Source organism: Meleagris gallopavo, chromosome 7 (assembly GCF_905368555.1).
Source record: "Meleagris gallopavo chromosome 7, MGAL_WU_HG_1.1, whole genome shotgun sequence".
In the NCBI taxonomy this organism is placed as follows: domain Eukaryota; kingdom Metazoa; phylum Chordata; class Aves; order Galliformes; family Phasianidae; genus Meleagris; species Meleagris gallopavo.
The window spans coordinates 8,535,001-8,547,500 of record NC_139410.1 but is presented as its reverse complement, the minus strand read 5'-3'; the positions used below and the strand labels follow the sequence as shown (position 1 = coordinate 8,547,500).

At 50.8% G+C, this 12,500-nt stretch overlaps 1 protein-coding gene and 5 non-coding genes across 6 annotated transcripts; 3 read left to right on the top strand and 3 right to left on the bottom strand.

The window, feature by feature from the left end:
* Nucleotides 1-576: 576 nt before the first annotated feature.
* Nucleotides 577-658, bottom strand: TRNAS-CGA (transfer RNA serine (anticodon CGA)). The gene has a single exon. It is a non-coding gene; the product is annotated as a tRNA-Ser (tRNA).
* A 320-nt stretch (nucleotides 659-978) lies between these two features.
* TRNAP-CGG (transfer RNA proline (anticodon CGG)) lies at nucleotides 979-1,050 on the top strand. The gene has a single exon. It is a non-coding gene; the product is annotated as a tRNA-Pro (tRNA).
* A 464-nt stretch (nucleotides 1,051-1,514) lies between these two features.
* TRNAP-UGG (transfer RNA proline (anticodon UGG)) lies at nucleotides 1,515-1,586 on the bottom strand. The gene has a single exon. It is a non-coding gene; the product is annotated as a tRNA-Pro (tRNA).
* A 1,265-nt stretch (nucleotides 1,587-2,851) lies between these two features.
* TRNAS-GCU (transfer RNA serine (anticodon GCU)) lies at nucleotides 2,852-2,933 on the top strand. Its single transcript has one exon. It is a non-coding gene; the product is annotated as a tRNA-Ser (tRNA).
* A 2,784-nt stretch (nucleotides 2,934-5,717) lies between these two features.
* On the top strand, nucleotides 5,718-7,268 carry LOC146543946 (feather beta keratin-like). Its single transcript, XM_085228298.1, has 2 exons — nucleotides 5,718-5,927; nucleotides 6,519-7,268. The coding sequence occupies exon 2, from the start codon at nucleotides 6,539-6,541 to the stop codon at nucleotides 6,833-6,835; it is 297 nt and encodes a 98-aa protein (XP_085084424.1). The 5' UTR covers nucleotides 5,718-5,927; nucleotides 6,519-6,538; the 3' UTR covers nucleotides 6,836-7,268.
* A 4,524-nt stretch (nucleotides 7,269-11,792) lies between these two features.
* On the bottom strand, nucleotides 11,793-11,874 carry TRNAS-UGA (transfer RNA serine (anticodon UGA)). The gene has a single exon. It is a non-coding gene; the product is annotated as a tRNA-Ser (tRNA).
* Nucleotides 11,875-12,500: the final 626 nt, after the last annotated feature.

Below are 12,500 nucleotides of genomic sequence, written 5' to 3'. Positions count from 1 at the left end.
ACTGTGATTCTATGATCAGATCTTCCTAGACAAGCAGTTGATGTATGGAAAAGAAATATGTCTTTACTGTGCACTGCAACTTGTTGCCCAGAGTGGCTGTGCCATTTCTGTCCTTGGAGACCTTCAAAAGGTGTCTGGATACAGTCCTGGGCCAGCTGCTGTGGGTGTCTATGCTTGTGCAGGGACAGGGACAAGATGGCCTCCAGAAGTCCCTCCAATGACAACGATTTGAAGGGAGCGCAGAGGAACTCTGTGAAATCCAGGTAAGAGGGGAAAATGGGTGCTCTGAGGAAAAAGGGCCCTCTGGTGGGCAGTAGTGGTGGTGAGCACAGTGATGGGTGGAGAGAAGCTCATGAGGAGGAAATCCATGGAGTGTAGTGTGGGCACTGCCAGTCCCTGGTGTACGGTATAGTACCTGAAAAGCTGCGGGGCAGAGGATTGGACGTTGCAAGGGGTCAGCACCCTGACTCATTGGTCTAGGTGAATGGTTCTTGCTTTGGTGTCATAAGGACCCCTCTAACCCAAACCCTCCTATTATTCCACAATTCCCATCTCCAGGCCGGGGGTAAAATCCATCGCTGTGAGCAGGATTCGAACCTGCGCAGGGAAACCCTATTGGATTTCGAGTCCAACGCCTTCACCTCTCGGCCATCACAGCAACCCTGCCCTATGCTCACAGCACAGCCATCCCTGTGGGGCAGCTGCAACACCCCACAGCCCATTCTGTGGGGGTTGTGCTTAGCAGAGTGCCTGCTTTGCATGCAGTTCCACCTTCAGCATCTCCACCCTTTTCCTCTCCAAGACACTCCAGTCTCTCAGCTCACAACAGCCTGGAGCTGCTTAAGAACACGGCTTGCCTTGGGCTGCTCCTGGCCCCTCTACTGCAGTGAAAGAGCCAGAAGACATCTCTGTTTGCACTAGCAAAGACAAACACCTGTGAAGCACAAGAGGTGAGGCTCCACCACAGCTTTGCAGTGGGGCTCGTTGGTCTAGGGGTATGATTCTCGCTTCGGGTGCGAGAGGTCCCGGGTTCAACTCCCGGACGAGCCCTTCTCTTTTCAACATTCCTGCCCTGATCCCACACCACGCTCACATCTGGAGCAGACCCTGTGGAGGGGGGACAGCACGGGGATGCTACACCACTTCCCTCATGCTGGCTGCTCCCCAACACGGCCATCATCCCTGCACCCACCATCCTGAAAAAGAAACACACAGGATGGTATTGGGGGAGAGTAGGGGGGGGGGGAATGGGGTTGCTGAGCTTTGCAGGAAGTCTCCTCACTTCTCACCTAATTTTGCTGCCCCTGTTCACAAATCCCCCATTCCGCCCCATGGGCCCTACCCAAAATCACATCCTCTGGGAAACCATTCCAACCTCCTCCGCTGTTGCTGATGGAGGAGGCCCTCCCAGGCCCGGCCCCGAATCAAGCAGCAGCAGGCAGTGGGGTGGCCCTCGTCTGCAGGAGGACTGTGCCCAATAGGTACTGTGTGGGGCAGGGGGGTGCCCAAAAGGAGGGCTCGTCCGGGATTTGAACCCGGGACCTCTCACACCCAAAGCGAGAATCATACCCCTAGACCAACGAGCCTCCATATGGAGCAGTTTCTATCAATCTCCCTGTGCCCCATTAAAATTTGGACTGATTCCCCATCCCTATTTTCACTACTAGATCTAGTACAAGCTGCTGCCCTTTTCTTGTCCTCATTTATCCTGAAGGAAACATTGAGGATATTTATTTCCAGTTTTCCTGTGGGCTCCAATGCTGGTAGGATCACCATCCAGTGTAAGTCCAGGCAGGAGCCACCAGCCCTGGGGGGATTTCTTCCTCCCAAACACTTTTTCTGGCTGAATGGTATGGTGCCTTGCTTCATCCTGAGTATTTCAGCCTTCCTCCTGGATGCCCAGAGCAGTGCTTGGCTGCCTTTCTCCCATGTGACTTGAGATAAGTTTGGCAGGTGTGAACAATGCAGCACCAGGAACCTGCTTGCCAGCTGCTTTCCCCCTTGGCTGAGGCACACCACACTGGGGTAGGGGTCCGGGGCTCAGGGTGCATAAGCACAGGGTGTTCTGGGGCTGCCCTTGGGATCAGGGGACCAGCATCATGGGCAAGTGGGCACCAGATTGAAGTGCCTCTCTAGTAAACAGGAGATTCTGGGTTTGACCCCCAGTGGTGCCTGTTCTGAGGGCTGATTTTCTTCCTAGCCCCTGGTTGGGGACTCTGCCCCAGGCTGGGATGCTCTATAGCCAGTGGCTGGGCAAGCACAGGACACTGGGGAGAGAGTCTCTCAGCTCTCTGGTGACCCTGCCCTGCACATGGGAAGAAGGATGATTTCCTTCTGTTCCATATTCCTGGGAAGCTTAAATTGAAGAGTTGGTACAAAAACTATCTCAAAATCCAGAATATTTGGGAAATTAAGAGGTACATTGTGCAGACCAGGTTTCCCCTGCCATCTTCCGCTTCGATTTACAAGCATAAATGGTACAGAATCACACAAGAAAATCCGTCTGATTGTAGCCCAGGATGGGAGAAAGGCAATAGATTGTGGAAACTTACAACTATAAGAAAAGAAAAAAGAAAAAAAAACAACACATCATAAAGCCTTATTTTTGGCAAAAATAACTGTAGCAGTTCTGCCCACCCTACTCTTTATCACTCTTTGAACTGGGACCGAGAGGAGAGGGACAAAAGAACCACAGACTTCTTGCCATGCTGTTGCTGCCCACTCTGGGAAGGGCAGGAACACAGCTCAGTCCCACAGTCCAGCTCTCTTGGAAGAGAGCTGAGGAAAAAGTGATGGGCTGGCAGCTTTACCAAAAATGAAAAAAAATTCCCCAAATTGCATGACAGCACAGGACGAGGTGGCTGAGTGGTAAAGGTGATGGACTGCTAATCCATTGTGCTCTTCATACGTGGGTTCGAATCCCACCCTCGTCGGTTCTGTAGATTCCATAAGGGCCCTTACAGGGGGCTTTTGGGCCAGCCCCTGGCAGCCATGGCAAGAGCTCTGTCTTCAGGCCACATTTTGGTAGCCCTCCCTGGGGCAACTGCAGGTGACTGTGCCATCCAGCCCCACTCCACCTGCAAATCCTCACCTCTTCTCCCTGGCAACCTGGCAACCAGTGCATCAGTGCTTCACTGCAGCCAAGGAAACACGTTGTACCAGCCCTGTAGCTGCTTCTGTCTGCCTCTTTCTGTTGATGAGAATGTGGCAAAACAATGCTGCGGGTGGGGATGCCTGCCCTGCACCAGCTTTTGGGCTCTCCCTGGGGCCACATTTCCTCCCTGAGCCTGGTGAGATGCGTTGGAGCCATCAGGGAGCGGCCTGCCCCAGGAACAGGGGCAGGTGGTAGTCGCCACCTCCAAGCGGTTCCACTTGCCAGTGCTGCGATAGAGGGAACGTCCCAGCAGTGACAGCCAGGCACCTGCAGGGGGGTGTGGGAAGCTTCCCAGGGAAATGGCAGGAATGGCAGCCCAGGAGAAGCACAGCTTCCCCTGCCCTTGCATTCGGTGATGAGGCCTTCTGCAGAAATGTGCCAGCCACGGTGATGCCACAGAGCCCCAGTTCACCTGGGGACCCAGCAATTACAGAGTCTGTGAAACTGGATCTCCTGCAGCCCCAAGGCTTTGGGCGGGCTATGCTCCCAGGGCTCCTCTAAAGTCCTTGCATGTGTTCTTGTGCAGAGGCCTGTGTCCTCACCGCTCCACAGGGTTCCCACGGCAGCCTGTGGTGGGATGGCAGAGGCTGGCACTCCCTGGCCAAAGCCAAGCACAGGTCCCTATCCACCAGCTCTGTAGGGAACTTCTGTGAACTCCAGCAATTGCCATGGGAAGTTTTTTTTTAATGTGTGAATAAAACCATCCTCAGCATTTCAGGCTGGATATCAGTAAAAATTTCTTCTCGGAAAGAGTGGTGATGCAGTGGCACAGCTGCAGGGAGTGGTAGGATCACTGTCCCTAGAGGTGTTTCAGAACTCTGGGCATGTAGCACTGAGGGCATGGTGGGGGGGGAGGGGATCTTAGAGGTCTTTTCCAACCTGAATGACTCCATGATTCTATGATTTCCATCTGTTAGTTGAGATAGTCAAGAAGCCTGGGAACAAAACTACACAGGACTGAAATGGGTGCACATCCCAGATCCATTGCAAAAGTTAAGAAAATGGGCTTGATGTGTTTGATTTCACAATATTTCCTTGGTTTTGTGGTTTCTCCAGAGAAAGTCATGTCTCTAGCAGAAAGAGCTCATTTTCTGAAAAGAATAGGGGTTAGTGAAACCAGTCCTGTTTTTTCTTCTAGACACCCTCACCCCTAGGAAGAGGTCTTTTCCCTATGGATTTTCTTTTGTTTTAATCTCTCTCATTGCAAAAAACTGATTATTTTGACTTCCTGACCATTGTTTTGCCCTTTCCCTTCTCCAAGCAGAGGACTTTAGTCAGTGCAGTGATCTGTTCACACTCAGATGCCTTCTTAAAATACCCCTCTGCTTGAACTGCAAACATCACTGCATGCACCGATGTTGTGCTGGAACATGATGATCCAATGTGAGCAGCCTACTCACTCCAATAACTAAAGTGACTCTGAAAACCCCTACAAGGCACATCTGTAACAGTGATGCTGAAATCCCCCTGGCTACACACATGCTTGTGGCCCAATACTGCCATAATTTATTTTGGGGCAGAAGGTGTTTATGCCTCCACATGGGCTCTGCTGGAGTGAATGAGAAGCCTTCTTCCAGCTTCCCCCGGAGCCTGATGGCTCATTCCCCTGCTTGGTACAACGTCAGCGATTCCTTCTCCCCAGCATGTAGCTGATTCATGCTTAAATGCAGGTTGGGACTTCTGTGACTCCCTGTCTCTCTAGCAAGTTAGCAGGGTTCAGCAGAGCAATCCGGAGTCACACCTATCATTAGAATGTCTTGGCAGTTTCTCTCCATCACAGGAAAGAATAGCCGTGAACTTCTGACTCAGTGCTCCTAGCATGTCCCAAGATTAGGTTGGAAAGTCTCTTGGCCTCTGCAATCAGCTCACTGAGCAAAGTTCGCTGCTTACAGTCAGTGTCACCTTTAGGGATGAACTCCAGAGTCTTTTTAACGCCCTTCTGTGTCTTTGATTTGTTTACTTTTAAAATCTGCTCAACTTTCCAAACTGAATACATGCCTCACACCTGAGGAATATCAAAATACAAAATAGTCCATGTGGATCCAAACACATAAACTGGATCCAAATGCATAAACACTTGGTCACGCCAGATTAGCTCAGCTACACTGGGCTTGCACTGAGCCGTGCCTATGTCTATGCTACCCAGATAGCTGGGGAAGAATGAGGGCTGCAGAACTGCAGCACCACGCATTGGATCATCTCCCTCACCATCCCTCACCTCTGCAGCATCCCCCATCTTCCAGTCACCAACAGGATCCCGTGACACCGAGGCAGTGCAGGATCCTGGCTGTTTGTACTGAACTTGTGCACAGATGTATTTCTCCTAATTGGGGCTTAAAGCCCCAAATTTATGAGCTTACCTCAGGTGAACTTGGGAGCTGAATTCCCCACTGATTTACGGTTGTGCTCAGAAGAAGGTGGGTAGGAAGGGGAGATGTGCTGGGGATGCACCTGCCCTAAATTCTGCTGAAGCACTCTCCTCATAGCATCCAACCTAAAATGTACTTTGGCCCTGGGAGGTAAAATAATTACTGCCTGTAACTGGAATCATTTCAATCTTACTCAGTACTAAATGGAAGCAAAACATGACAGATGAAAGATGAAACTTTGTAATCAGGTGGGGGAGCTTTCCAGGAGAAAACTGCTGGTTACTGGGAAGTTTCATGTGGAAGGAATGCGCCAGCTCCCCTGGGGGTCGGGGCACCCTATATAACACCAGGTGCTGCTGGGCCCTGCCACCCGCTTCCCAGCTGCTGCATCCTCTGCTGCCCAGGTAAGTTGAGATGCTCTGTTCCTTCCTCTGACCGAGCTGCTGTCGGCACTGATGTGTGTTGCCCAGTCCTTGGAGAGGGGTCGAGGTTTGTTGTCTGCCTCCCACCTGCAGAGGCCTCGGGGAAGGGATTCTTCCTGCCATAACATGAGGGTGCAAGGGGATGAGGAATGCAAGGTGAACTGGGTACGTGCCACAGGGATCTGTAGCCACATAGCCAGGCATGTTCTGCATGGGTTTTTCTGCTAAAAAAGAATATAAAGAGCAAAAAGAATAGCACATTCCCTGGTTACAGAGATCAGTGCCCCCCTGTTGACGGGAGGGCAGCAGAGATCCCTTTAATTTTAGCCTGTGCTAAATCTAGCTCACTCGTGTTGTGTTGATTTAAGTGTTTTTTACCAGCAGCAGGAAGCATTCCAGTGAGCACTCTGCTTGCTGAAGGATTGCTGTTACCTCTCCAGCTCTGCCTCCCGGGGCAGGTCATTCAAATGAAATCAAATTATCCCTACCTCTAGCTGCCAGAGCCACCAAGTTAGAGCTCCGCAGGGAAAGGACAGCATCTGCCCTGCGCTTATGCCCTCCTCTGCCTTCCAGGTGCCTGTTCTCGCTGCACGATGTCCTGCTACGACCTGTGCCTGCCTGCCTCCTGCAGCCCCAGGCCACTGGCCACCAGCTGCAACGAGCCCTGCTACCGGCGCTGCTGGGACTCCACCACCATCATCCAGCCCCCCACCGTGGTGGTGACCTTGCCTGGGCCCATCCTCAGCTCCTACCCACAGAGCACCACAGTGGGGTCCACAGCATCGGCAGCAGTTGGGAGCTACCTCCGGTGCTGTGGGGTGCCAGTGGCCTCCGGTGGCACACGGGGGCTGGGGAAAGGGGCCTTGCTGTGCCTTGGGGGTGGGCTGTAGGGTGTCCCCATCGGCCAACTCATCCCACTGGCCAGCAAGGAAGGAAAAACGAAGCACGGGAACAAGACTGGGGAAGAGGACTAAGGAAGTGCCCGCGTGTTTCCAAGCTGTAAGGGGCACCTGCAACTCTTCCAGCAGGAAGGGATCCTTGGGTACTTTTCATTCAAGATTGCGCCTCTGTATACCTTTCTCTAGCTATGCCTTACTGTATGCTTCCATGTAAGTGTAACACCCTGTGATGTTACTCAGCATTTACTATTAGCTTATAGCTGGCTGCAGACAGAAGATGGTTGCCAAGAGCTGCAGAGGCAGCAGGGGCAGAGGAACACTTCGTAGGGGTCATTAAATAGTGTTTGTCTGTTCCTTTAGTGAGCATTAGAAATACACTTCTCATACTCTCAACTGGTTTATTCTATTTCTTTTTCTTATTAAAGACATGCTACATCATAGCCTGAGTCTTCTGATGTTCTTTTTGCCTCTGAAGTGGTGATGTGCTCTGATTGCAACTTACTGCATATGTGGGTGTTGTTTTTTTGGTCTGAAATGGGAATTTCTGATGCTCAGTGCCACACTGTGCTGATGTGAGCATGTGGCTTGCTGTGTCCAGCCCAAAGGAAAACTTTTGCAGACCTTTATTGCTGCCCTACAGCAAATATCAGTTTAGGGACACATGCAACAGCTTCACTGTCTTTTCCCACAAGGCTGTGGCAACATCAAGGTTTGTTGCTTCAAAATGGTATTTTGCCTGTTTTTGCAGTGATTTTTTGGTTGGATGGAGGATAAAGAAAGATAAGTTGCCTTCTTGGGAGATGCTTCTTTGAATGATCACCCTTTGTCCAATTTTGCCCAAGGAGGTGGGGTCACCATCTCTGGAGATGTTCCAGAACTGCAGAGATGTGGCACCAAGGGATGTGGTCAATAGGCATGATGGGGTGGGCTGATGGTTGGACTTGGTGATCTTAGAGGTCTTTCCCAGTCTTAATGACTCCATGAGTCTACGATTAAAGCTTCCTGGGGCAGCTGCAGTATAATCAGAGAATGGAGAGATCAGCACATGCCAGACCACTCCTCCTGGATCCTTGCTTTCTGTTGCTGAACAGAGTAATGTAAAACCACATACAACATTAGAGAAAGAACCTAATGCTATCGTACCGGCTACTGAAACACTTGGAGCTGGATAATGGCTATAATTTCTGTGCAACAAGAATTTCTATCATTTCCAGTCTTCCTTTCTGCTTTTGATGATGGCAGAGGTGGGAAGCATCTGTATCTCCATGAAAACAATAATTTAAAACAACCTGTTCTATTAAAAATACATTCAAAATGAATACAAAATCTCTCTTCCCATATGTTTCAGGGGACTTCCTCAGATCTCATGAGGATATCTCTATTTCTGGCTATAGCCACAGTATGAGCTTCTCCCTGAGCTATTACCAAAAATAAGGACCTGCAGATTTTGACTGAAGTCATTAGATGGAGAAGAATAATTATTTTACAGGGAGTGGATGTAGGTACTGAGTAAGCCTCTTTGTAAGATGCCATGGAACACCAAGCAGAACATTTTCAGCTAATGAAATGAGGAATAATAGTGCAACTAAGTCCTCCATAGACTTTGTATAAATCTTTCAGTCTTTATACATTTTGGTGGTGTGAAAATCTACACAGAGCTTATGAGTGTTTAGAATGAGGTATGCTGGGCTTGGAAGCAAGTTGATCTTACCAAGCTCAACTGGTTCTACTGCTCAGATCTTCATAGAAGTGCTCCTAATTTGGAAATACTCTGCATGGCATTTGCTAGGCAATTAGAGCTCTGGGAAAAAAAGAGGCGTGGGTTCCCATCCATGTTCCAAGTCATTTTTAGACCAACTGCAGACATTGTTCCATAGAGAGGGAATGAAAAATTGTCCCGAGTGCTGCAAAGAGGAAAAGCAGCGAACCAGTAGCAAGAGCATCATTAGAAAGTTATAGGCATCTGAGGCTGGTACATCTGCTTTCCAACAGACTGCATAGGACAGTACAGGATGGAGCAGGGAAAAAGAATAATGACATTTTGATATAGCTTTTCACAATGACTCCATGGGTGAGATGGTATAGACTTTTCTTTTCTGAAGAGCCAGTGTCTCAAAGGAGACTGAAATCCATGCAAGTCCTTAATTTAACTTGAAAATTGTGATGTCTCAGTGCAGACAGAGCCGGGGAAGGAAGGATCTGAGGCCCTGCAGTGATCCCCAGCCCAAGGGATCTGGCACCTGTCTCCAGGGCTGCTGTGACTCCTGGCTGGGAGCCTGGCCGTCTTGGTTGCCAGCTCAAGAGCTGTCCTGAATTCACTCCACTTTGTATTCCCCCCAGACAGTGCTTGCCCCAAGCAGAACCCCACAGACCTGCTAATTAGGCCCTAAAATAGAGGTACCTGTAAAGACATTGCAGCCACAGGCCCCAGTGAGAAACTGGAAACGACATATGAAAATTGAGATGAAAAATAGAGCTCAGTGAGTGGAAAGAGGCACATGGAAGGAAACAGGTGGGTGCTGGGGTTTGGTCACAGCATTACTTTCTCACGGCTTTCAGCAGCAACAACAGCAGCACTGCTCAGAGAAGACTGGAGCGTAGTCTAAATGTGACTTTTGGGCCATGCCTGGATCTCTAGAGTTTCATGACTTCTGCTGTCCTCTCATCTTTGCTGACTTGTTCATGTCCTTGGAAGAAACCTCTTCCCCACCAAAACGCAGGATCCTCCTCCTTCAGCAATCGGTGCTTCCTGGAGACTCCTACTTCCCTTCATGTTCATTCTTCTATCCTTTGCTTTTGTGGACCCAAATGCACTAGCAAAAATTACAGTGGTGGAGTACTCCAGCTCAAATCATGCTGTTCTGGAACTGTGATGGTGGCAACTCCCTTTCAGGAGATCATGTCTACTGGGGTGTTGATCTCCTCTTTAGGTTGTTTATTACCACAAGCACATCCCAGCTTACACCACCACCCTTGGTGAATGGGCTCACTTGTTTTGTTCTGCATTTCTGTGCTTGGGGAAGCCAATAGTAGCAGAGAGCAAGTATCTACTGCACAAGGAAAGCCCACAGCTCTTTCTGAGTGCAATGATGGGTGCCTGGCTCCTCTGGGGATGGAGAAAGGGGAGAGGAAGGATGAAATCATAGCTTGGGCTGCAACAAATGGAGACACACAAAGAATTGTCATGGAAAAGAGAAGACTGCTACAAATGATAAGTCAGTGAGACACTCAGGAGTGGAAGCCCCAGGCAACTTGGGTTTGGTGATAAAAATGAACAGATTGGTGGTTACTGAGACAGCAGGATTCCAGCACCTCCGTGCATGGCTTCTCTGCACACCCAGATGTGGAGGCCAGAGTCCTGGTGGCTCACAGCAGTGGGACAGGTCAAGGAGACAGTTCCATTGCCAGGTCATAAAGGGTAAACTCCGTCCCAGCACCTGGACAACAAGCTGAGGGCAACCCTAGAACTGCAAGGATCTCTCAGTGGGTAACTTCCCTCATCCTTGCTGAGACAAGAACTACTGGTCAGAGTGCTTGGGGACATATATCCTGGAGTCAGCCTGGTGGTGACAGGGAGCCAGCAGGTGTGACAGTCCATGGTGGGATTTGTTTGCAAGCACCTACTCTTTTTATTAAGGAGAGAGAGATGAGTTGTGTGACAGGGATAAGAGGGAGGAGAGATTGCTGCTGAGATAGGCAAACTGCCTCAAACACCAACGGCTGCGCCCACAGACCAGCTGTGGGGCAGAGACCTGCAAAAGCCTGGGGAACCAGACAGGCAGTGATTCCAGCCTGGGGGAACTCCACAGTAAGGACTGTGTTTCTTCCTCAGGGCTGGAAATCTCACAGAGCAAAGTAATCACAGGTCACCCACACACCTGAGTCACAAAGGAAAAGGCAGAGAAATCAAAAGGCACTAGTATTCTAGTCTGGTCCTTCTGGTGCCACTCATGGAAGCAGGGACCCATGGCTTGCATCCTGATGAGCTGGAAGCTCCGTTTGTTCTGTCAGCACTGCACTGCACCCTGAGCCTAAATCAGCACCATAGACTGTGCTCAGCTACCCCACACCCACAACCTCTGAGTTGCTCCCCTTGGGGATGGGGAGACAGGGGTGCAAGCACAGCCCAGGTCCAGAATGTTTACAGCATCCTGGACTAAAACAGCCAGGGATGCAAGTTTGAAACTCAATAATTATTAAGTTAAATGTTCCAAGGCTATCATTCCTGTTTGTTGAGATGTGTCTGCACTGTTCTGAGAAGATGAGCGTGATCTGCCTATGGCTGTGTAAGGTGGTTCTTGCTTGCATTCCTTGAGTGGTGGTGGTGGAGCTGGGCAAAGCTGTTCAGTGGGCCATGGTGCTTTGCTCTTCTGTCTCCATCCTCAGCATGAGGAGTGGCCCAGGCCTGGCCCTGGCTGTGCTGTGTGGTGTTAGTGTGTGTTAGGGAAATGGCATCCCTGCACAATGGCACCCTGAGAACAGGGTCTGTTCTCAGCTGTGAGCATTGGGGCTGCTCAGGGCAGAGGTGTGGAAAAGAGTTGGGCTTGCACCTCTGACACCCAAAGCAAGAATCATACACAGACCAATGAGCCAGAGCACCTGGGCTCCCCCAGCAGCGTGCTGTGCCAGCAAATCTTGCCCTGGGCACTGCACTGCACAGAGACTTGCAAACACCAGGCACAGGCACTGCACAGTGCAGAGCAGTCCCAAGCACAACAAAACTTGGCCTCCCACTTCCCCACCTATTGCAGGGCTGTAAAACTGGGCAGCCCCTGGGGCCTCTGTCCTTCCTGCACTGGGCTGCCCATACACACACCCCTGCCAGTGGCTTTGATGTGGATTCAAACATGGAGCGCTGCCGATCACAGCTGGGAGGAGACACATATAGCCTGTCCTTGCCAGGGTCTCAGAATGGCATTCCCATCTCCAGGCCAGGGGTAAAATCCTTCGCTGTGAGCAGGATTCGAACCTGCGCAGGGAAACCCTATTGGATTTCAAGTCCAACGCCTTCACCCCTCGGCCATCACAGCTTCAGTCTGGCACACCTGGGGGCACTCCTGTCCACAGCCCTGGGCACCACAGCCCTGGGCATACCTTGTCCCATGGCATTACCCCAGGCAGTTGAAAGTACACCCGTGGCCCCCATCCTCCAGAAAGTTCTGCTGAGAGGCTGGGACACCCCCATAGTGTGCCTGGAGCCTGGTAGCAGAAACTGAGCCCAGCAGTGCCAGAGGCTGCACTGCCCCCAACACCCCAATGCATGGCACTTGTGAGGGAGACCCAACAGCTAAACATCTTGGCTTGTTTGTCTAGGGGTATGATTCTCACTTAGGGAGCAAGAGGTCCCGACTTCAGCTCCTGGATGAGCCTTCCCCTTTTGGACACCATTGCCCTTCAGGCCTGGGGACAACCGCTGTGAGGACAGGGCACTGATCAGACCCAAAGCCCACAGCACCCTGACATCTTGGGCACAACTCCCCTGCTACTTTGCTTCCCACCATGGCCAGCAGCCATGTACTGACCTGTGCTAGGTTGGCAAAATTCTGAGCAAAGTCATGGCAACGTCCAGTCCTCTGCCCCGCAGCTTTTCAGGTACTATACCGTACACCAGGGACTGGCAGTGCCCACACTACACTCCATGGATTTCCTCCTCATG